Here is a 24,253-nt window from a genome sequence, read left to right on the forward strand (position 1 = left end):
TGAATAGGTAGCCTGGCTTAGCAGGGTAATAATAATGGCAGGGCCTGCTGGGAGAACACTTTTCAGAACTGAAGTGGCTATCCTGGGTGAATATACCATTATTATTATTTTTAGTGTATGCCAATCTCCCAGCACATGTATATTGTCTCCAGGAATTATTTGTACACTACATACAACAATGCAAAATAAGAAGATGAATTACGTTGGTGCCCTTTGGTAAGGCATCAATCCTCATTAACAGTTCCCTCGGAAAGAGGACCTTAAGCTGTCAGTCCTCTGGTTGCTTCCTTCCAGGCATTCATGCTTTCTTAGCAATCAGTTAAAAAAGCACTCAGATAGGTGCAACATAAGGGTGGTTGTAAGCGGATACTTCATGGAACTGCCGACTTATGCTGTTCAACCATGGATCCAGCCGAGGAGGGGAGTGGGAAAGTCTCTCTTATCAGCAAGTTTATGTCTTAGTCTTGTTTCGAGTGCTCTGACCTCTTTTATGAGGCCCTAGAGAAAGGGAACTTCAGGTTTGTTGTTCAACCATGGATCCAGCTGAGGGATGGGGGAGGCAAGAGGGGGGGGGGAGAGGGGAGAATATAAAATCTTACCTATTCTAAGTCTCTCTTATCAGCGAGTTTGTGTGTCTGTCTCGACCTAATTGCTTTGACCTCTTTCATGAGGCTTTAAAGATAGGAAACTTTAAGTTTGTTGTTCAACCATGGATTCAGCTGGGGTGGGGGGGGGGTAAGAGGGGGTGTGGAGATAACAAAATCTCACCTCTTCCAAGTCTCTCTTATCAGCGAGTTTGTGCCTCAGTCTCGACCGGAGTGCTTTAACCTCCTTCATGAGGCTCTGCAGACCGGATACGTCGGGCTTGTTGTTCAACCACGGATTCAGCTGACTGGACATCGAAGCAAAGTTCTCACACACCTGGGCCAGACTGGCCAGCGTCTGTTTCTCCTTGACGAGTGCCTTCACCAAGGCGTGCACCGTGGAGGAGATCACCTCCACCTCTCTCACATCTTGCTCCTGTCAAAAATGAATAAAAAATAACAATAATGAGGATACAAAGTGCCGCTATTATAACCCCAGCTTTAGCTCGAGCTACCATCACTTGCGCTCGGGGCATTCAAGGAATTAATCCTGCCGGATACCCATTCACTTCACTTGGGTCGGGTACAGCAGTGTGGGTAAATTTCTTGCTGAAGGAAAACATGCCATGGCTAGGATTCGAGCCCATTGAGATTGAAATAACAAATGGTAAGATTTCTTTTTTTTTACAAATTTGTGCCCAGGGGGGTGTGTCACAAAGATTTAAATATGGAGTCGCACTTAAATACCTAGTGACGTGTGTTATAAAAGGCATGACCACATTGAACAGAACAAGCTAAGAGGGCGCAGACTACTGCGTATTAATCAGTATGATTGCATGTTGCATATCATATGTGCGTCAACGTTTAAGTGCGACTCTCAAGTCGTACTTAAATCTTTGTGAAACACCCCAAGGCATGGCTGAACCAAAAAAATGCCACCAGAAATGAATTTTGAGTGAAATTCTTCCATTTGAAAGAGTCTCAACTAAGAAATAATACATGAAAAGAACTCAATACAAGTGGACATTCCCAACCCTCATTACAAAGAAAACACTGACTATCATAGAATCTTGCTTTTGAGACAAGAGGGACTAAAGTTGACAAGTCTATTCAAGCACACTTACTCTTGGGCTATTGTGCAAGGTGATAAAAAGAGGATTAGAACTCATTCAAATTATCCTAGATGGGGTCATAACATTAGCTTCAAATCTGTCATACCAATTAAGCACATCCTGTTCTTGATAACAGTGAAGTTTCATTTCAAAGCTCCTATTCATTTTATAATTTATCTTAACGCTCTTTCACAAGGTAAAAAAATTGTAATTTAAATGATGATTCCAGTGAAAAATAAGGCTAATGACAAATATTTAGCGTGTGAAACCAATCTAGAACATGATTAGAATCACGAACGCTAATCACAGCCATGATTACAATAGCAATCATTATTACACTGATGATTCAAGATTCATTTGTGAAAAGGCCCTTCGTTCAAAGTAAAGGGAATATGCAGCATTGCAGGAAGATGGAACATTGAAAAAAAAGACCAAATTTAGGTCTGATTAAAACTATCAAAACGGCCATATGCACTTGTTTGGTACATCATTTTTTTTTTGATCCATAGAAAAAGTATATTCAATGTAACTAACTCACTTTTTTACGATCTTTTGCCCAGATTGAGAATTATTTCAGGGTCTCCATTTGCCTTGTAATTGATTTCACATTCCTTACAATGCACCCTTAGTCAAGGTAAACTGCCGATTCGTCTACTGCCAACTCGTCCACTCATCACACGGTCTACCTTCACTTAGTCTAATGCCGTTCCACACATCACCATTTCATCTAAGAGCCATTTGGTTCGATAACCATTTGGTCCAATAACCGCTTCATCTAATCACCAGTTTGTCTATAACCATTGGTCTAATACCAATTTTCTTTTCATTCATTTCGCCCAATAAACACCTAGTCCAATTAGACCGAATGGTATATGGACTGAGTGGCTATTGGACCAAGTGGTTAATAGACAAAATGGTGAGTGGACGAAATGGCAATTAGTCCATGTAGATAGTGGACAAACTGATGGTAGACCAAATGATAGTAGATGAGTTGGTAATAGGATGAAATGACATTAGACCAATTGGAAGTAAACCTTAGTCAATTATTTCCCCTTTTACCTGTTTAGTCTTCAATGCTGTGCTGTCAGCAAGATCAACTGATGGCGTGTAACCATGGAGAGTGAACGTTAATTCCATTTCCATGGCAACCTCAAAATCCTCCCTTAGCTTATCAGAAGATTCCAAAGAAGGGGAGCTGATGCCATCAAACAGGAACGACTGAATAAAAAAATTGACAGTTGGAAAAGTCACACTGAAAATGTTTTGAAAATAAAATCAGGTAATACAGATAGAAATACATATTGGGGTGTTTCTCGGAGGTTAAAGCGTGACTAAGTCACATTATTCCTTGTTGAATTTATTTCTTCGGTCTCTGTAAGAATACTAATATTGCAATATTGCACCCATAACGCAAACTGTAGAGAGCTTGAGGACCTAATTGTCATTACTACATTGGCTTAAGACTGGCTGCTATCTCCTGCACATGTGTTCCGAAGAATGACAAGCACCAAGCACCTATTAACTACACCTGGGTCCAGTGCGGCATAATATGAATGAATTTCCCACTGATGAAAATGAGCTCTTTGACTGGGACTTGAACACACGACCCTCTGCTCGAAAGGCCAGAAACAAAACCAACGGACCATGATACTTCCACAAAAATCTGTAGATTAAATTTACTACGTAAACATTTCTGTTTGCAAATCAGACTTGCAGGCACGCCTGCAAGGTAGCAAAACTAGTCACCCTCAAGGCTTGCACAGAATAATATGACAGTGCCTCTACGAACAAATGCATCCACATTTCTCTAAATACATTGGAACTTTACTTGCTCTGTATAAACACAAGAAGCCATAATACCTTATTCATGTCAGTGAGTAACTCACACCACTTAGCCCTCAGTACATTGGTCACGTCTCGTAGAGGAGTAATCTTGGCGCATCTTTCTTCCTGTGTAAGACAAAAATCAGGCTAATTGTTATAATAATCATTCTAGAAGGACTGGGCTATTTGAGATGCATTGAGAACTGGGGTGTGGGCCATGATGGCCCCCTTCTGATCTCTGCATTTGAATAAGGTGTAGGTAAAGATCCTAGAAATATATTCAGAGACACATTTTGAAGATATTTCCATCAGGCACACTGTGATAAATGAGGGGCATTTTTTGTTTTGGGAGGGGCATCCTTTTTTCAAGTCACTGTGCTTATGACCATCCCCTCCAAAGCACTGACTGCTGTTATCTTACTATGAAACATTATTGTCAATTCCTTTTATTTTGTACATTCATTTGTGGCATGGATTATAAAATAATCAATCAAATGCAGCCATCGACTTACCAGCCATGCTTGGTATTCATCAAAGCATTCCATGTCTGCTACATGATGATCTGGCTGCATCACTTTGGTAGGGTCTAGATAGGAACTGTACTCCAATTCCAACTGATTTACCATATCCTATCAACACAAAAAAAGGTAATGAGAGATGTTACACCATGTAAATGTGGTTGCTTTGGCCGGGTTTAGATAGGACCCATTCTCCGAATCAAACTGATTTACCATATCCTATCAATGCAAAAAAAAGGTAATGAGAGATATTACTATTATTATCATTCAAAAAATTTTGCGCAGCAGATATATCGCAAAAAAAGGTAATGAGAGATATTACACCATGCAAATGTGGTTGCTTTGCCTGGGCTTAGATAGGATTTCAACTGATTTACCAATATCCTACCATAATGTTACCATAATTTCTTAGGAAATGCCTGATCAGAATCCTCATTTAGCCTTTTATTTTGGCGTTGTAATAATTTATAAACTGGCCCTTTGTATTGTTCTCTTCTTTACAGTTTGTTTGTCTTTAACTTCAAATTGTACGCTTTTTATAATAATTTTTGTTGTTTGTATTTTTGTTGTAGGGCCTCCAAGGACAACAGTATGCCAATTACTGATGGAGCCACCCTACAAAAAAAATGAATGAATGAATACATAAATAAAAAAAACACATAAATAAATAAATAAAAATTAAAAAATCTTGTATGATTCAAAGACAACTGAAAGAGATGACACAACATAAATGTGGTAATTGTGGTTGGGTCTACATGTACATGGCAGAGCTGCTAACCGGAACAAAAACATTTCAGTATCATAAAAATTGAAAATCAGTATTTTGGTGAGGAAATCAAAGAATTACCATAGAACAACACACAAACCGGGAACTATAGAAATCAGTATTCTTCTCATTTTTCAGTCCTAAAACTGAAAAGCTGTACTACTTGGCAGCTCTAAGATGGCTTCCATCCATTTACTATGATCCCGAATGATCCATCAATAAAAGAGAACTCAGAGAGAAAGTATGAAGTAAACGTGGTCAACCTGGGTCGACAATGTGTGGTTGAGCACACAGTAGATAAGATACACTATCAAGGTTTTGACATTTGACCGTTTAATTTTGTGACGAGAATGAAAGTATTGATTGCCGTTCGTATGGCAGTAACGGTCTTGCGTTAAACGAAAGCAAAGGCGGCAACAGCCCTTGGGCACCCATCTCAACCACCTTGCTTCCCTTCCGAATTTCCATTTGGCCTGATGAAAGAGTCTTCATCTCCAATATTGTGCTGCTTGATTGAAGTGTGTCCTCAGTTAATAAGAATTTGACCGGTCATGACCACTTGATGAATGGCTTGTTGATGGTCCGTATCTCGACACTACTTGTCCTGGACTCGGTGAAATTTGGCTCTTTAGAGTAAAAGGTCTTGGTTCATCCGATCTATGGTTAATCAGTAATTGATGAATAGACCAAGGCCAGATTTCAGAATACTTGGCTACCCAATAGATGGCTTGTTGGAAGTCCAGGTCTTGATACTTCTACTCTAGTCCGTAGCTCCATAGTAATAATCTCTTCAGTATTGTGATAATAGCAGCGCTTTGTATCCTCGGGCAAAAGGCGCTTTATAAATACTGCTATTATTATCATTATTATTATTATTGCAGGTCCTGGTGCTTCCCCTCTTAGGCTACTATCATTCCATAAAGGTCTTGGTGAGTTGATCTAATTGGTTTGAACAACAAGTACTCCAGGTTTTGACCAGTCTAGCGATGAAACAATGAAGGCAACAGCCTTGGGATTCCCTTTCCAACCATCTTCCTGCTTTTGAAGTTACACTTTTATGCAGGGGTGTGAGTGGTCACAAATAAAAAGATCCGAACAAAGCTGAAACAGAGAAAGAGCTCCTACAGTATTTGTACAGAGGAAACCCAGAATAAGCTGAAATTAAGCTGGAAATCAAAACCAAACAAAATTCTGAAAACAGCTAAAAAGCTGAAATCTAACAACCCTGGATAAATAAAAGGACAGTGGTTGAATTGAAGTCTAGACAGTGTTGCTCCCCCCCCCAAAAAAAAAAAAAATTGCAATCCAATGCAAATTTCAGATGCAATTTTGCAAGTAATAGATCAATTTTAACTAAAGCAAATCAATTCATATTCGTTAATAACAGAAGTAGACCATCAATCAAATGCAAATTTGCAATGCAATAAAATGCACAACTCACCTTTGATTTCTAGACCTGATAATGACTTGCGATCAGACGCAAGTCTCCTGTAACACCCCATGAGACCATTTCTAAAAAAAATGCCATGCCCTTCTCTGGGCTTACTCTGTTAATGCTCCTGACATACCTCAATATCTTGGAGTCTCTTGGCAATCGGCAATTTCTTGACGTCATCCATGAAATTGGTGAGTGCTTTGTAGGCCTCATGTCGGGCATCATTTCGCTTCAGCATCGCATCCCCCAATTCATCCTAACCCACCAAAAAATACAATAAATCAAATCTTCATATCAAATAGATTATGATACTGGATGGTAGTTTACCACAATATATGAATGAACAAGGCATTTTTAATGAAATCTTGCCATTGCAAAGTTTGTAGTTTGTGATAAATACCGAACATTGAGTCATTTTCAAATGACCAAAAAATTTTCTTTTAATAAAAATATACCTCTGTTATACTAACACCAACTATCCCTGTACAATATCTCTTTGTAGGAACAATACTTACTCAATTCGAGAATGAGTCCACTTTGTCAAGTGATTTATGTGATACTGATCAAGATTTGAAAATGCATCATGATAAAAAATCATATGTATATATCTCTAAGATAAACATGGTTTAAAAATATCATTCAGTCTCCAGCAGGTTTATTCAAGGATATGGGTATTCAGTGCATCCCACAAAGGGTTGCAATAAAATCAAATCAAATTCGAGTTAAAGTTGCTCTAAATTCTTATCTCTTGACTAAACGATTTGAAATCAATCTCAGTTTGTGTCTGATATGAATCAATCGCAAACAAGGTAGTTATCATAATACATATGGAGTTGAGGGTTTTCCTCAAATGCTATACAGTGCGTATCAAAAAAAAGTTTACACTTAGAAAAAATCCTGTAAAATTATATATTTGTAATATCCTGACGATTTTTCCACATTTTAGCATTGGTACAGATCCATTAAAGCAAATGACAATATAACTGTCGAAAAATATTTCCGCTTGAGTGAGCACCACTTACTTTTGAAAAGTTGGTGAAAAATGATTTGCGCAGAACTTTGAAATAGTTATGCGAATAAAAGTAGACCTTAATAATGAAGAACACATGGAAATCAGCAAGTAAAATTGATAGGAAAATATCTTTTACCTTTTTAAACTTGTTTCCTTGCCCAAAACACTTCGAAGAGTGCATTGCGCCCCATCCCACTCCCCCACACACCGAGTCCATCGTGACGATATTTGCTTTACACTGAGCTGTGATTTACATGAAATGGCTTAGGCTTGATTTTCATTTTGTTGATCATTGCCAAGCTTGGGAAAAGTGTGGAGAAACAAGTATTAAATGAAAATGAAATGTAAACCAACTTTAAATGATAAGAACTTAGTGAAAAATGCTGGAGATATCTGATATAAACTTTTGTTCAGATTCAGTTATGTCCTCAGATCCAGCTGGCACAAAAAGGGTAAAGGTTGTGCTTACTAAGTGTTGAAATTTCAAATTTGGGCGGCAAAATTGTTACAAAATGCTTGAATGTATCCGTTTTATTTCAATTGGCTAAAAGTGCTAGGGAAATTTATGAGAAATGCTTCGCAGGGTAAGTTTGATTTCACCCTTTCCCCTTGACACAGCGTGAAAACAAGCATTTCTGCGCAAACAGATTTCTGCGAGCTTTACAAAAATGGACAGTGCTCACTCAAGTGTAACATTCTGTCAAAACTTTTACTTTCATTGGATAGATGAGACCCAAACCCATAATTATATGTGAAAAAATTACCCACATGTTGTATATTTTTTAATTCCCAGGGCTTTTTCAAAGTGTAAACTTTTTTTTGATACGCACTGTATAGTGCAGCCAAAATGATAAATCCTTAAAAAAAGAGCAGTGTTAGTATAATATTAGTCTTTACCTTGGACTCCAGATTCTGTAGGACCTGCTGCATGTTTTCTAGTTCCTGTAACTTGAGACCGACTGGTTCTGAGTCCGGGATAAGACTGATGAGGTCGCCCTTCTCCTTGGACGGACTACCCTCCATGAAGGGATGGAGTCTCTTGGTTGCAAGATCGATGGCCTGCTGGATAGTGTTCTTCACTTCAGGGTCAACTGAGAAACGTATCCTGCATTTTTAGAAGAAAAAAAAAGACCAAAGATTGCACCTTGAGGGACACCACTGCTGCTGCTACCTTCCCTACCAACATTACCATTATCGATAACACCATCATCATCAGAAACTGAGCCACTACCATTTTCACCAACACCACCACATACCAGCACCATCACCACTATTGTCATCATCACCACCACCTATTGCATCATCACAACCATCAACACCACCACCATACTAAGATCATCATGGCCACAACTACCACTGTCATTATCATCACAATCACCAACCCACTACTTGCATCACCACTGCCATCATTACCATTACCAACACCACCACTTGCATTATCACAACCATCAACACCACCACCATACTACGATCATCATAGCCACAACTACCACTGTCATTATCATCACAAACACCAACCCACTACTTGCATCACCACTGCCATCATTACCATTACCAACACCACCACTTGCATTATCACAACCATCACCATACTACGATCATCATAGCCACAACTACCACTGTCATTGTCATCACAAACACCAACCCACTACTTGCATCACCACTGCCATCATTACCATTACCAACACCACCACTTGCATTATCACAACCATCAACACCACCACCACAACATCACTACCACCAACATCACCACCATTATCACCACCACTTACATTACTATTGCCATCATCATCTTCATCATCACAACCACTACCACTTGCATCATCCTCAGTCACCATCAACACCACCACACTTGCATCATCATCACCACAACCACCACCACCATTTGCAATCATCATCCTCATCAACACTACCAGCGAACACTGCCAATATCATTACCTTGCTTCTTTGATTCTCTGGAAGCTCTCAGTCAAAGGGGTAAGATGGGTTCGCAGAATATTTTTCATCTTGTTGGATTCTTCCTCTTTCTTCTTCTCGGCTTCACTCTGAACAAATAATACACGACAATAATAATTATAAAGAAGGCACAAAAAAGTAGTACAAAGAAATTATACAATTAATTACTTCCTGTCCAAAATCAGTATGAGAATGATCACCATAAATAAAGCGCTTATTTTGATGGAAAAGGGAGGGATTCTTTACACACATTTTGCATCAAGAAATGAAAACTGTCTTATGATAAAAATATTTTCAAAAGACACACACACACAAAAGTGAGCTATAATATCATAATACAGGAATACATGTTAGAAATCTTTGCACCACAAAACAGTGTAATCTACTAAATGTGACAGTCAAGGTTATTCCATAGAATTAGAATATATGAGCATAATCCCCTCTTGCAGGGAATTACCTGAAAAAAATTCTCGGTAAGTACATATAATAATTTTTCATACTCGCAAACTTGAGCAGTTCGTGAAGTAAATAAAACAAGGTGGTTCACAAACGAGTCTTGCCTGATTTTGCAATCAATAAAACATGAAATATGATCTTTTGACCACCCCTAGATGACATTTGACAATATCATCCTCATGAAAACACATGTGGTATTGCCCAATGATTATTTGTACCAAGTGTTAACACAACTAAAATAGACATAAAAAATGAGTTAAATAAAGAAAAGTTGAACAAACGCTTTGACATTTTGGAAAAGACTAACAGACCAGTCGAGTAACATGAAAAGTGATTGCTCGGTCTCTAATGATAATAATAATTGGCTTTTATGTAGCGCTTTAACAACCTACGAATGCTCAAAGCACTTCACAATCATTACCCGCTCACTGGATTCATAGCTTTTTAGCAGCCTGTTAGGCGCACACTCGCTAAACCAACCACAATGATGGTCGTTTCATACCGGTACCCAATTAGCACCTGGGTGAGAGTGGCAAAGTGTGGATTGACGCTTTGCCAAAGGACGCTAAGCCATGGTGGGATTCGAACACGACTCTCCGATTACAAGGCAAGGGTCAGAACCACTACACCACGACGCTTCAAACCGATCTTTGTTCAGACGAGACAAACAAAATGAGAAAATGGGGGTCGGACACCAAAAAAATGTTGATCATATTTACGAAACTGCCCTTTATTTTTCAAGTAGGATAGCTTTATTGTTTTATTTCTTTTGTTTCTCCATACCTTGTAATTCAGGAGTTGACTCTGAAGGATGAATTTATCATCTTTAAGCTGTTCCAAGACACTTTCCAAGTTCTGCACCCTCTTCATCAGGTCACTCATCTCCTTGCTGTGGTTATGGTGTGGCTTGTGCCCTGTGAACAATACCGTAATTGAGAAAGATAGATACCTTATATTCTTTTGCAAGTAATAATGACTATGCCTGCATATGTTTAGCGCTAATCACTTGCCTAATTAGAAGTCTTTCGGCGCTCTACAATAATGCAGCATAATTACCCTAGGTTTCGCAGTGCAGCTGTTACATACATGTACTTCTATTTCTAAAGGAATATATTCTTGCCGGGCACTCAGATACCTCACCTGGGTTGAGTGCGGCACAATGAAGATAAATTTCTTAAAAAAAAACTTGCCTTGGCTGGGATTTGAAGCAATGACTCTCTGATAAAAGACGAGTAAAAACCACTAGACCAAAGTACCCCCAGGGTGGCTGATTTTAAGTTCAGTGGCAGTTTCGGTGTTGGAAGAAAAAATTTAGATTGCCGTCCCTAGCTTAAACCAAAAAAAATGACCCCAATCACATCATTTGTAGCTCAACACCTAGTCGGATTCCTCCCAAGAGCAGATTCATTTTAAATTTTGGAGCTGTGCTGATCTGAAAATTGACCAGACACCAACACCAAAAGATTAATCATCCCCTGTTGGAATTGAGAAAGTACTGAAAAAAGTTCTAAAAGCAGGCTGAATTCAGAAAGATGATACAGATCAAGTCAGTGATAACTCAACATGGAGTGACGAGGGTATGTTTTATGCTGTATTTCAACTCCATTGGCTCCACCCGTTATTTGATGTGGAGCCCCAGCCCCCTTTCCTTGAACCCAACAATACATGCTCCTAGCATCTTCATGTCCATGAAGTTGCTTGTTTTGAGGGTTTTGAGGGTCACTGGATCCCAGCTCCATCTGATCCACAGGACAGTCAGAAGCCCCATCTCCCCCCCAACAATGCACTCCTGACCACTGATAACATTCAGATCTCCACCTCCTACAAGCTGTGTTTTTATACCTGTTCCCAGCTCCACCTGCTCCAAATGACAGGAGCCCCATCCCTCTTTGAACCCCTACATTTTACGCCTTACCATTAATACCATTCACGTCTCCACCTCCTTGAAACTCCATGTTCTTTCGCTGGATCCCAGCTCCGCCTGCTCCACCCGGCATCGAATGGGGAGTGCTGAGGAGCGGCTTGGAGGCTGCATGGGTGACCTTCTCCTGGTACCCTGGAGCGAATTTCTTGTTTACAGTCTGTGCCACGTTGACATTGTTCTGGAACAGCTGCACTGGCAGGGAGCCATCTTCCTGGGGAGTGACACCATCAGCGATGATGATCTTCAAACTCTGGTTCTCTCCACCTGCGGCCTCCAGGCTCTCGATGAATGCATAAGCCTGGTTTGGAAACAGAAGAACAGGCAGTGTTTCACAAAGGTATACCTGCTTAGTGCTGACGCGCACTTAACCCTAATTCTCCCAGGGAGGGGAGCCATAATGGCCCCCCCCCTTGACAATATTCATGATATATCTGTTTCACCTCGCCACTCACTGACTTTTACTTTCAAGTCTCGCACAAATTTGTGATGCCTGGGTACGTGGTTACGATATTACGCAATAATATGTAAGTGCATGTCAGACCCAAAATTGCTCATAAACGTGATTTCATGTCCAAATCCAATGCAGATTGTGTTTTAGCCAAAATTCATAAATGTATCATCATTTCTAATTTTACTGATTAAGCTTAATTAATTTTTTTTTATGATCAGAATTATGTCTGGAACAATTTCCATCGAAAAAACAATAAAAAATAAAAAGTAAAAAAACAAAGAAATACATGAGAAATAAAAAAAAACAAAACAATAAAATACATTCGAAATCGGTCGTGGTACCAGAATTTTTTTCATTCATAATTGTTAGGAAGCTATAAAGAATATTTTCACCCAAATTAGCATTCTAGGAGCTTTATTTAGTGAATCAGAGCAAAAAGTATGATTTCATGAGTAAATTAGCATAATTAATTCACATAAAATAAAAATATATGAATTCAGTGAAATTTACCAACTGCGTAGATTACATCATTCTCTACCATCATGCAAATTTTTGTTGTGATCGCCTAATCCGCGGTCGAGATCTTAAGGGGGGCCATATAGCCCCCCCCCCCCCCCCCCGGAATGACAAGAATCAAAATACCCCAGGAGATTTAGGGTTAAAGCAGATACGAGCCAATAACACCATCTCGAGTTCTCATACCTGGCCAGTTTCCTGACCCATAATGCCAGTGTAGTCTAGTATTATAGACCAAATTAAATGATAACATGCTAGTTAACTACTCAATACATATATACCACCATAATTATGCTACCAAATAGCAAACAATTACTTTACCTGTCAGAACAATTTATTTCCTCTATACAAATACAATTATAGATCACAATTTATTCTCTGCAGTAATAATAGATATAAACAAAAGAGGAAATTTTATCACTATTATTTATAACCCACAGTAAATGAGAGATCACAGACAATTCACTCCCACTTTAAATGCTATAAAAATGTAACTATTATCATTATCATTATAGTCAATCAATTCTTTTCAAAGTACCATAACACATAGTTTGTGGCTACTGGACTAAACAAAACAGAACCATGTTAATCAAGGAAAATCATAAACTAGACTTAACACTAATGAAGGTCGATGATTTCTTTCAATTGAGCAAAAAGTTTCCCTTTTCCCTTGAAAGTTCTAATAAAGATTAAGAGCTGATGAATATCAACAAACCTGCTTAGCCGCATCTGATGAGGAGTCTTTCAACGAGGGAGCTACACCAATAATCTTGATCTTCTGAGCAATAGGACTGATGTTTGCAAGCTCGTCCGAGAGCTCTGCCATCGAGTTGATTTCCACCTCGGCACCGTTACCATAGTCTATGTAGATCACCTGAGCCTAGAATTGGAAATTCATAATAATGATATATTTACCCAAGGTAGCTACTTAAATTACGAAAAACTGTTCTCCCAACGGCCCTGCATAACAAAATGTTACGACCCCGACATTAGCGGGGCTACCTAGGTGATTAAGCATTCAAGGAATTTCTTCCTACCAGGTATCCATTAACTACACCTGGGTGGAGAGTGGCAAATGTAGGAAAGTAACAGAAAGGGAGGGGGGGGGTGACCCACAGATAATTATTTAAGAATCTGCTGTTTTATGTAATTTAGGCATATCTTACAAACAGCTTTACGGGGCAGCATCGTTGACATATCAGTCAGAAAGTGAGATAAAACACCCCATCAGCCAAACTGAACACAAAAAAGGCCCGAATTCACAAAGATGGTTTTGAAGACCATCCTTTGAACCTATGGTTTATGCAGATTTCCTGTACAAATAACGCTCAATTTCAATAACGCGTATATTGGAAAGTGTCTAATACTAATTCGTGCTTCTGTCAGTGCACCAAACTGATGCCTGTTGCCATGGTTAAGTCAATAAAAACACCATCACACAGCTACAATAATTTCTACCACCAGTGTGATTACCACCGCCTTTACCAGCACTCCTCACCAACACTACCACCATTGCTGTCACCATGGTGACACGACACTAGCTCCAAGCTTTACTTCATCTAAGATATACGGTTAGGTTTGCAATAGGGTTTTACGCAAGGTTTAGAATAGGGTATAGCGTTAAATCCAGGGTTGAAGTTGGTCATTTGATTAGCGTGTGGAAGTTACAGCAGAGCAGTTGTCGCCAGAGCAAATGTCATGGAACTGTCATCATCATCAATGTAGTAGGAAATCAACTAACCACACTGACAATATCATAAACAGAGGAGAGCGTAGTATGGGATTATTGTAGGGCTTTACCATGTTGTGTGTATGTCCTGTCACTCTGCATCGGTACCAAGCTCCATCGTCCTGAAAGATTGCTCCGTAGATCTACAAAAAAAGAGAAGTAAATTTTGCAGATATTTTATAGAAAGGGGATTCCAATCTTGAAAATATATGATATTGAACTGCCCTTATTCTGTACATTTTTAAGAATTCAAAACACTTGTGTTATTTTGGCCGTTTTTGTTGTAATGGTCTGGTGCCAAGCCTAACTTTGTTTACTTTGACAGCCTATCAAAACTTGTCATTTAATTTAGTGTCTACTATTTCTCTTGGTTATATTATATATTGTTTTGTTCTAGCATTCTATTCATTAATGTGAGTTTTAGTCTGATGAGTTTATGTTGAGAAGCTTCAGTCTATCAGTGTTCTACAAGACAACATCCAAGGTATCTTAATGCTATTTTCCAAATATAACCCTTCTTTTGAAATTTAAAGCAGGTAAATCATAGCAATAGAATGTTGCAAGTTTGAAATAACAGAGTGGCTAGACTCATCTTGCGCAGGAACTCTTGTTCCATGATAAAGAAAGTCATTATTTTCTCACTCATATGCATGGAAAAATGCATTTATTAAAAGATTATATACTGATAGTGATACACAGCTTAGACGAACAGTAATCCACAACTTTTGTAAGTGCTTTACTAACCTTGTTACTGTCAGGGTGGAGTTCATGGACTTTTGGTGCAGAATTGCAGTGGTCCTGGAGCTTTGACATGATGATAGAGAACTTCTCCAGGTTTTCCCTGTTGACTGCCTGGACATAGATGGTGTGTGGATCCACAACATGGGTGATACTAACCTTCTCCTGCAAGATTATACCCACAAGGGCCCCGTTAACAAAAATCTAAGCAATTGATCATGACTGGTGCTGACCTTTTGGTACAGAGTTGCAGTGGTCTTGGAGCTTTGATAGGTTCTCCATGTTTCTCTGTTGACTGCTTAGACCAACAATAATTACTTTTATAAGTGCTTTACTAACCTTGTTTCTGTCAAGGTGGAGTTCATGAACTTTTGGTGCAGAATTACTGTGGTCTTGGAGCTTCATGTATTCATGTTTGTGATTTTCATCACATTCTGTTTTTGACCTAAAGTTTGCATTTATGTGACACTACACAGTGCACAAGATTTACCTCTTTATGTGTGCGTTTGTGTATGCAATTTTCAATTCTGATTTCGACCTAGATTTTATCACTTACCAAATTTTTGTATAGGTGACTGTGCAATTCACAAGAAATTACCTCGGGGGGGGGGGGGGGGGACAATTTTTCTATTATATATGGAGAATCAATGCTAAATTACCTCGGGGGGGGGGAGAATTTTTTTATTATCTATGGAGAATCAATGCTAAATTACCTCGGGGGGGGGGGAGAATTTTTTATTATCTACGGAGACACTAATGCTGTAACCGATTTTTATTCCAATTCCCGATCCGATCCGATTTTCCCCTTTTTTCTACATTTTTCCGAACTCCGATTTTTGACCAGTGGGGAAAAAATCGGATCGGAAAAACCAAAACATAACAAGACAAAAAAAAACACGTGGCGACATGTTTGCCGTCAAAATGCGCTGGTGATTTGTTTAGATCTCAGACAAAAGCGGTGGAAGGAAAAGAAGATAAAGGGGAAGAAAATTATGATTTGTTTTTATCTGTGATATTAGCGGAAAGGCAGGTGGAGAAGAAGATTATGATTTGTTTTGATCTCCGACATAATCGGGGAAGAACAAAACGATAATGATGATAATTGGTGATAATTTGTTTTGATCTCCGACAAAAATGGAGAAAGAAAAAAAAAGGAAAGACGATATGTTTTGATCTTAAGCGGAGGCAAATAAGATTTAGTTGAACATGCTGACATGCGCGGTAATATTTACGACTATCTGACTATACGTCGTCTAAGAGTTTACGATTACCTCCGCTATCACTACGATGTTGTAGAGAAGGTAAATATCATGGTGAACAACTCTGGATAATAATGCGTCTTTTTCGGGAGGTCATGCGACCTTTATGAGATTACGATTACCTCCGCCATCACTGCGATGTTGTAGAGAAGGTGAATATCATGGTAAACAACTCTAGATAATAATGCGTCTTTTTTGGGAGGTCATGCGACCTTTAAGAGTTTACGATTACCTCCGCCATCACTAGGACGTTGTAGAGAAGGTGAATATCATGGTAAACAACTCTGGATAATAAAGCGTCTTTTTCGGGAGGTCATGCGACCTTTAAGAGTTGAACACGCTGACATGCGCGGTAATATTTACGACTATCTGACTATACGTCCTCTAAGAGTTTACGATTACCTCCGCTATCACTACGATGTTGTAGAGAAGGTAAATATCATGGTGAACAACTCTGGATAATAATGCGTCTTTTTCGGGAGGTCATGCGACCTTTATGAGATTACGATTACCTCCGCCATCACTGCGATGTTTTTTCAGGAGAAGGTGAATATCATGGTAAACAACTCTAGATAATAATGCGTCTTTTTTGGGAGGTCATGCGACCTTTAAGAGTTTACGATTACCTCCGCCATCACTACGATGTTGTAGAGAAGGTGAATATCACGGTAAACGCATTATTATCCAGAGTTGTTTACCATGATATTCACCTTCTCTACAACATCGTAGTGATGGCGGAGGTAATCGTAATCTCTTAAAGGTCGCATGACCTCCCAAAAAAGACGCATTATTATCTAGAGTTGTTTACCGTGATATTCACCTTCTCTACAACGTCCTAGTGATGGCGGAGGTAATCGTAATCTCATAAAGGTCGCATGACCTCCCGAAAAAGACGCATTATTATCAAGAGTTGTTTACCGTGATATTCACCTTCTCTACAACATCGTAGTGATGGCGGAGGTAATCGTAAACTCTTAAAGGTCGCATGACCTCCCAAAAAAGACGCATTATTATCCAGAGTTGTTTACCATGATATTCACCTTCTCTACAACGTCCTAGTGATGGCGGAGGTAATCGTAAACTCTTAAAGGTCGCATGACCTCCCAAAAAAGACGCATTATTATCTAGAGTTGTTTACCATGATATTCACCTTCTAAAACATCGTAGTGATGGCGGAGGTAATCGTAATCTCATAAAGGTCGCATGACCTCCCAAAAAAGACGCATTATTATCAAGAGTTGTTTACCGTGATATTCACCTTCTCTACAACATCGTAGTGATGGCGGAGGTAATCGTAAACTCTTAAAGGTCGCATGACCTCCCGAAAAAGACGCATTATTATCCAGAGTTGTTTACCATGATATTCACCTTCTCTACAACATCGTAGTGATGGCGGAGGTAATCGTAATCTCATAAAGGTCGCATGACCTCCCGAAAAAGACGCATTATTATCAAGAGTTGTTTACCGTGATATTCACCTTCTCTACAACATCATAGTAATGGCGGAGGTAATCGTAATCTCAAAAAGGTCGCATGACCTCCCGAAAAAAGACGCATTATTATCAAAGAGTTGTTTACCGTGATATTCACCTTCTCTACAACATCGAAGTGATATGTTGTAGAGAAGGTGAATATCATGGTAAACAACTCTGGATAATAATGCGTCTTTTTCGGGAGGTCATGCGACCTTTAAGAGTTTACGATTACCTCCGCCATCACTACGATGTTGTAGAGAAGGTGAATATCATGGTAAACAACTCTTGATAATAATGCGTCTTTTTCGGGAGGTCATGCGACCTTTAAGAGTTTACGATTACCTCCGCCATCACCACGATGTTGTAGAGAAGAGGCCTATCGTTGATCGGCGGTAGTGTCGCGCGCTGGAACGTCATTATCTTATTTTCCTTCCTCCGATTATGTCGGAGATCAAAACAACTCATCATCTTCTTCCTCCGCTTTTGTCAGAGATCAAAACAAATTCTGCCATCAGTGTAGCGTGCCGCATTTGTCCACGCGCCGGCCACATACAAATTTTAATGTATTTTTTTGTTTTTGAATATCTTCCGATCCGATATCCGAACCGATTCCGATTTTAGGAGCAAAACTTCCGAACCGAACTCCGATCCCGTAATTGCTCGAACTTACAACATTAGGAGAAACAATGCTAAATTACCTTGGGGGGGGAGAATTTTTTTGTTATCTATTGAGAAACAATGCTGAATTACCTCGGGGGGGGGGGGAGAATTTTTTTTATTATCTATGGAGAAACAATGCTAAATTACCTCATATCCTTGGAGCTTCTTAACCTCATCTGGTCCTATGAAGAAAGACAAGGAAAAAGATCACTTGGAATTTCAGGATGCTTTTCATAAATAATACAAATTCAGTAGATTCAACTGATTTTGTATTTAAATTCATTTTGGTTTAATATCTACGACCATAAAAAGGCACATTGCAAAAGCTATAGAGATCTATCATATCACTATAAGAGGCAGCAATTCCATACCTTATGCACTTTTTGTTAAGAAGGGTCTGAGGACAATTTGTGTGTTTTTATACATGACAATAAAATTAATTGAATTGACTTGTACAGCCTGTTTTTCCATGTTATTGTTATGCTATGACTGTCTACCGTAAGCTAAAAATCTGGTTGTGACAACAAATTGCAAATTAATATTTTTAGAATGACCATAGACATACCTTTGTTGTACTGATGGGACCCTTCCTTCCAATTTGGATCTGGACGTCCAGGAGTTGCAAGTAAAGCTCTGCAGAGAAAACCAATAGTGGACATAGTGAATAGCTTTTAAACTCAGCTGAAAATTATTTTAAATGTCAATTAATTGTGTGTTACATGTACAAAATCGATAGATAACTGGTTTATTGATAAAAAACATCATTGCGACAAAGTCGAATTGCGATGAGTTTACAAAGGTACAGAGGCATTACATAATCATAATAATAAAAAAATTAATAAAAATATTAGGTAAGAAAAATATATCACATAATCATACATTCGTAATTTCATGAAGGTAATCCATTTTAAACACAATTTAGAAGTATAATTCGAGATCAGTTTGAAAATAAATATATGAATTGAGAGATTCAATATATGAATTGAGAGAATGGAACAAAGAATATGCACGTAGATGAAGGAGAAAAGTAGGTGAAGAAGGAAAGGAGGGGGAGAAGATACTGAAGTTAAAGGAGAGGAGAAATAAGAGGAGAAAGGGAAAAGGCATACAAAAGAAAAATAGCACATTTTGTAGAATTTCACTGGACAAGGGTAATAATTACTCTTCCTTTTCATTCTTTCTGAGAAACTAAATATAGCCTTTGAACTTTGGAAACATCTATGGAATCATGACACATAAAAGCTGCAATAATCACAGCAGTTTAAAGAGATTTTGGTCATTATCCACTCAGAATGGAACACACAGATCGCATGTTTTTAATTTAGATAGGAGGGGGTTTGCACTTGTCGCAAAGTGACAACTTTAAAAGGGGAAGTTCAGCTTGACAAAAAGTTTATTTTGAAAATAGCGGAAAAAATAATAACAAAAACATTGCAGAAGGTTTGAGAAACATCCATCAAAGAAAAAAAGCTGTTAGAATTTCAATCATTTGATTTGTGATGTCATATGTGAGCAGCTTTCCTTTATATTGATGGTAAAACTCAATGAAATGTCATTTTCTCAGAAAATTGAAAATGATTTTACTGCATATTCAGTATATCAATCTAGAGAAATCATTTTACACCCATTCCTAAAATGCAAAAAATAAAAAATCCATCACAAACCATTAAAAATTTGAAATTTATGCATTTATTATTATATAACATATGGGGCAGCAGCTTGTTCATGACTGTCACAAATCCAAAATCTAATAACTTCCTTAATGTTTAATGGATTTTCCTCAAACCCTCACTAATATTTTTTCATCATTTTTGTCTGCTATTTTTTAACATCAAACTTTTCTTCAATGTGAACCCATCCCCCCCCTGTAACCAGTATTCCCAAACCCATGAGCTTATAGACCCTATCATAAAACAAGCAATTTGGTTTCAATGAGCCACAGGCTAATACCCTTTTCATAAACCTATCCTCCAATTAGCCGCCTAAGAGTAATGCGGATAATTCAATAACAAGTGGAATGCCTCTGGCCGTCTCACCTGCATCACGCGGTTCAATATAGCAGCAGTGCTGACTTTGAAAACTACTCTAACTCGCACAAGATGTTCAGTGATACATGGTTACTCTTATGTCCTCTTTTTATGAACTAGACCAATAAACTTACAGAGATATGATGGTTATTCAACAAAAAACACGAACATGGCCAAAGTTCATTGACCTTACATGACCTTTGACCTTGATCATGTGACCTGAAACTCGAACAGGATGTTCAGTGATACTTGATTACTCTTATGTACAAGTTTCATGAATCAGATCCATAAACTTTCAAAGTTATGATGGTAATTCAACAGATACACCCAATTCGGCTAAAGTTCATTGACCTTTGACCTTGGACATGTGACCTGAAACACGCACAGGATGTTCAGTGATACTTGATTACTCTAATGTCCAAGTTTAATGAACTAGACCAATAAACTTTCAAAGTTATGATGGTAATTCAACAGATACCCCCGATTCGGCCAAAGTTCATTGACCCTAAATGACCTTTGACCTTAATCATGAGACCTGAAACTTGCACAAAATGTTCAGTGATGCTTGATTACTATTATGTCCAAGTTTCATGAATCAGATCCATAAACTTTCAAAGTTATGATGGGAATTCAACAGATATCCCCAATTCGGCCAAAGTTCATTGACCCTAAATGACCTTTGACCTTGATCATGTGACCTGAAACTTGCACAAAATGTTCAGTGATGCTTGATTACTATTATGTCCAAGTTTCATGAATCAGATCCATAAACTTTCAAAGTTATGATGGGAATTCAACAGATATCCCCAATTTGGCCAAAGTTCATTGACCCTAAATGACCTTTGACCTGGGTCATGTGACGTGAAACTCATGCAGGATGTTCAGTGATACTTGATTAACCTTATGTCCAAGTTTCATGAACTAGGTCCATATATTTTCTAAGTTATGATGACATTTCAAAAACTTAACCTCAGGTTAAGATTTCGATGTTGATTCCTCCAACATGGTCTAAGTTCATTGACCCTAAATGACCTTTGACCTTGGTCATGTGACATGAAACTCTAATAGGATGTTCAGTAATACTTGATTAACCTTATGGCCAAGTTTTATTAACTAAGTCCATATACTTTCTAAGTTATGATGTCATTTCAAAAACTTAACCTCAGGTTAAGATTTGATGTTGACGCCGCCGCCGCCGTCGGAAAAGCGGCGCCTATAGTCTCACTCTGCTTCGCAGGTGAGACAAAAATTGCGTTCATAAACTCCGAAAATAAGCCGCATTATTTTTACGAGCGCCCGTCCTGAAAAAGGCGGATAATCGCCATGACAACTGGACACGCCCCCTCCGATGCGGTTGTGTTGGAAAAGGGTGACCTTGTGACCGCACCATGGCAATTATCCGCATTATTTGGAAATGCGTTCATAAACTCAAAATCTTGTCCCGATGCTGCTATTATGCGGATAATAGCAGCATCAGAGTAATGTGGATAACTCTTGTCCTCCTCCAATTTTACGACCAAATTATGCTGCTATTAACCGCCTAATTCATAGTAATTGGGTTTATGAAAGAGTATAAGAACAGCCAGTACACACTAAAATGCCAACAATAAAAACTGGTCAATGCTTGTAAATTTGGGTGATATACATGTAGTACAATAGCCCTTCACATAGCTTGAAGGGGGCAATCAACACCTTCTTCTTATCCTCTGCTAATCCTTTGCTAATCTTTTGGTAATCCTCTGGTACTAATCACAATGCTATGAAACTCATTAGTGAGAATAAAAGATGGTTGTTTTCTAGAGCAATGTGAAAATGGGTGGACTGTCAAGATCAGTACAATGACTGCATTATTTGTTACAAATGATCAGCAGGTAACTCTGCTTGAAGGGCTACTCCAGGCTGAAGATAATTATCGCTAAATAAATAGAGTAAAATTCATGGAGCAAAATGCTGAAAATTTCATCAAAATTGGATAACAAATAACGAGGCTATTGAATTTTAAAAATTTGCATTACTCCGGTGAAACAGTTCTATACATGTCTTCATGAATATTAATTGGGTGGGATGATGTCACATCCCCACTTTCCTTTTTCTTACATTATTATTACATGGAATCATAATTGTTTACTTTTTTCATGAATGTGTAAATGATGTGTCTCCATCATGATGAAATAAATTACAGCTATAAACAACTAATGCACTTGATCAGTTGTCAATCCAATTGTTTTAGTTCTTGGTAGAAAAATTTTGAATAAACACAATTTCATACATTGTATAATAAAATACATATTAACAAGTGGTGATATGACATTATCAGCCCACCTAATGAATATTCATGAAGACATGCCTAGAAGTGTTTCACTGGAGTAACGCAAATCTTTAAAATTCAATAACATTGTTATTTGTTATCCGATTTCATATACACAAAAGAAATAGTGAGTGATGTCACCAGTCTCCTCATTTGCATACTGACAAGGATGTGAATATAACTGTTTTGTGAAATTAAGCAAAACTTTGAAATGTCACAACTTTTTTTATTTTACATCCGATTTGATAAAATTTTCAGTGTTATGCTTGTTGGATTTTTCTCTTTTTATTTGAAACAACTTTTTGTTGGGGTGGACTTGTCCTTTAAAAAAAATTCTTACTTTCTATTCTTCTCTGATCTCCGTACAGTGAGGACTCTTCCTTGCACCACTTTACCTTGGCAAGTGTTTATAGCCATCTCAACAGAAGAGTTATCTTCAAAATTTACAAACCTGCAATATAAAGACAGTTTGATAAGGAGCAGTCAATTGAATTATCAATGTACTAATTACCTTTATGGGTTAATCTACAGAATGGTCAAAAGCAAAAATGTTTCATTTAGAGATAAATACCTGTTGTGGTAACAAACTCATGAGTCTGAAAAGATCCAATAAACTGAATACCCAAGTGTTTGCATGTATGATGGGGTGTCCAAACTTCGCAAACTTTTGAAAAATATTCTTCAGGCTTAAATTTGTTCACAAAATATTCACAATTTATGCAAAACCAATTTATTTTTTAATAGTTACCACATTGACGGCAAAGTCGTAAACTATAAAATCATTGACGAAAATGTATAGTAGGTCAAGGGGTTTCACCGGTATCGCGACCTCAAAATTCCAGTACTATTCTAATCCCGATCAACCAATGCGCGCTGTGCTGGAAAAGTGTGACCTAACTTCGCGGACCAAAGATTTTGAGGAGATCTAAACAAAAACTCAAGCTTAAAAGGTGAGATACTTACATGTATTTCAGATTGACAACAAAATGCTATAGAATTAGTCAGTACCACATTGAACTCACATTTTTTAATATCTGCTTGCAAAATGATATTGTGATGCTTGTTGAGGATATCAGATTTCTTTGGAACGGGCGCTAACGGTGACAAATTTGCCGATCTTTTGTCAATATTTTCATCAATACTGAACTCCTCCTAAAGAAACTTACACCAATGGGTAATTTAGGCCACTTTTCACGTTGATGATGTCAGATTTTAAGGATATTGTCTGTTTTTTAGATAATGACAGTCCGCGAATTATGGACATGCGTGAAGTTAGGACTCACTGCGATACACGTATGAATAGAAAATATGTCCAAATGGCTCTAGAAGAAAAGTGTGTAATTGGTGAGAAATGAGCAAAATAAGCAAGGAATTCCATCAAATGTCGCGTATTTTCCAGCAAAATTAATGCATTGTCCTGCATATGCCCTTTTTGTGTTAGTTATCATCAGAATTATCAGTGATCAGCTGAAATTTCATGATTTAACAAAGATAATTTCAATG

At 38.1% G+C, this 24,253-nt stretch overlaps 1 protein-coding gene across 1 annotated transcript in view; it reads right to left on the bottom strand.

Annotated features, from left to right (window-relative positions):
* The window catches only part of LOC121431548 (serine/threonine-protein kinase 31-like), a 39,013-nt gene that overhangs the window by 10,615 nt on the left and 4,145 nt on the right, over positions 1–24,253 (bottom strand). Inside the window, exons 3-17 of the mRNA XM_041629068.1 lie at positions 23,091–23,201; positions 18,981–19,048; positions 18,563–18,597; positions 15,028–15,186; positions 14,355–14,426; positions 13,270–13,434; positions 11,579–11,885; positions 10,447–10,577; positions 9,190–9,296; positions 8,149–8,356; positions 6,373–6,495; positions 4,033–4,149; positions 3,557–3,646; positions 2,756–2,914; positions 769–1,020 (exon numbers count right to left, since the gene is read on the bottom strand). Of these exons, the coding sequence (XP_041485002.1) occupies positions 769–1,020; positions 2,756–2,914; positions 3,557–3,646; positions 4,033–4,149; positions 6,373–6,495; positions 8,149–8,356; positions 9,190–9,296; positions 10,447–10,577; positions 11,579–11,885; positions 13,270–13,434; positions 14,355–14,426; positions 15,028–15,186; positions 18,563–18,597; positions 18,981–19,048; positions 23,091–23,201 (2,104 nt within the window). The remainder of the gene's footprint in view (positions 1–768; positions 1,021–2,755; positions 2,915–3,556; positions 3,647–4,032; positions 4,150–6,372; positions 6,496–8,148; positions 8,357–9,189; positions 9,297–10,446; positions 10,578–11,578; positions 11,886–13,269; positions 13,435–14,354; positions 14,427–15,027; positions 15,187–18,562; positions 18,598–18,980; positions 19,049–23,090; positions 23,202–24,253) is intronic.

This window comes from Lytechinus variegatus, chromosome 18, assembly GCF_018143015.1.
Source record: "Lytechinus variegatus isolate NC3 chromosome 18, Lvar_3.0, whole genome shotgun sequence".
Lineage (NCBI taxonomy): Eukaryota > Metazoa > Echinodermata > Echinoidea > Temnopleuroida > Toxopneustidae > Lytechinus > Lytechinus variegatus.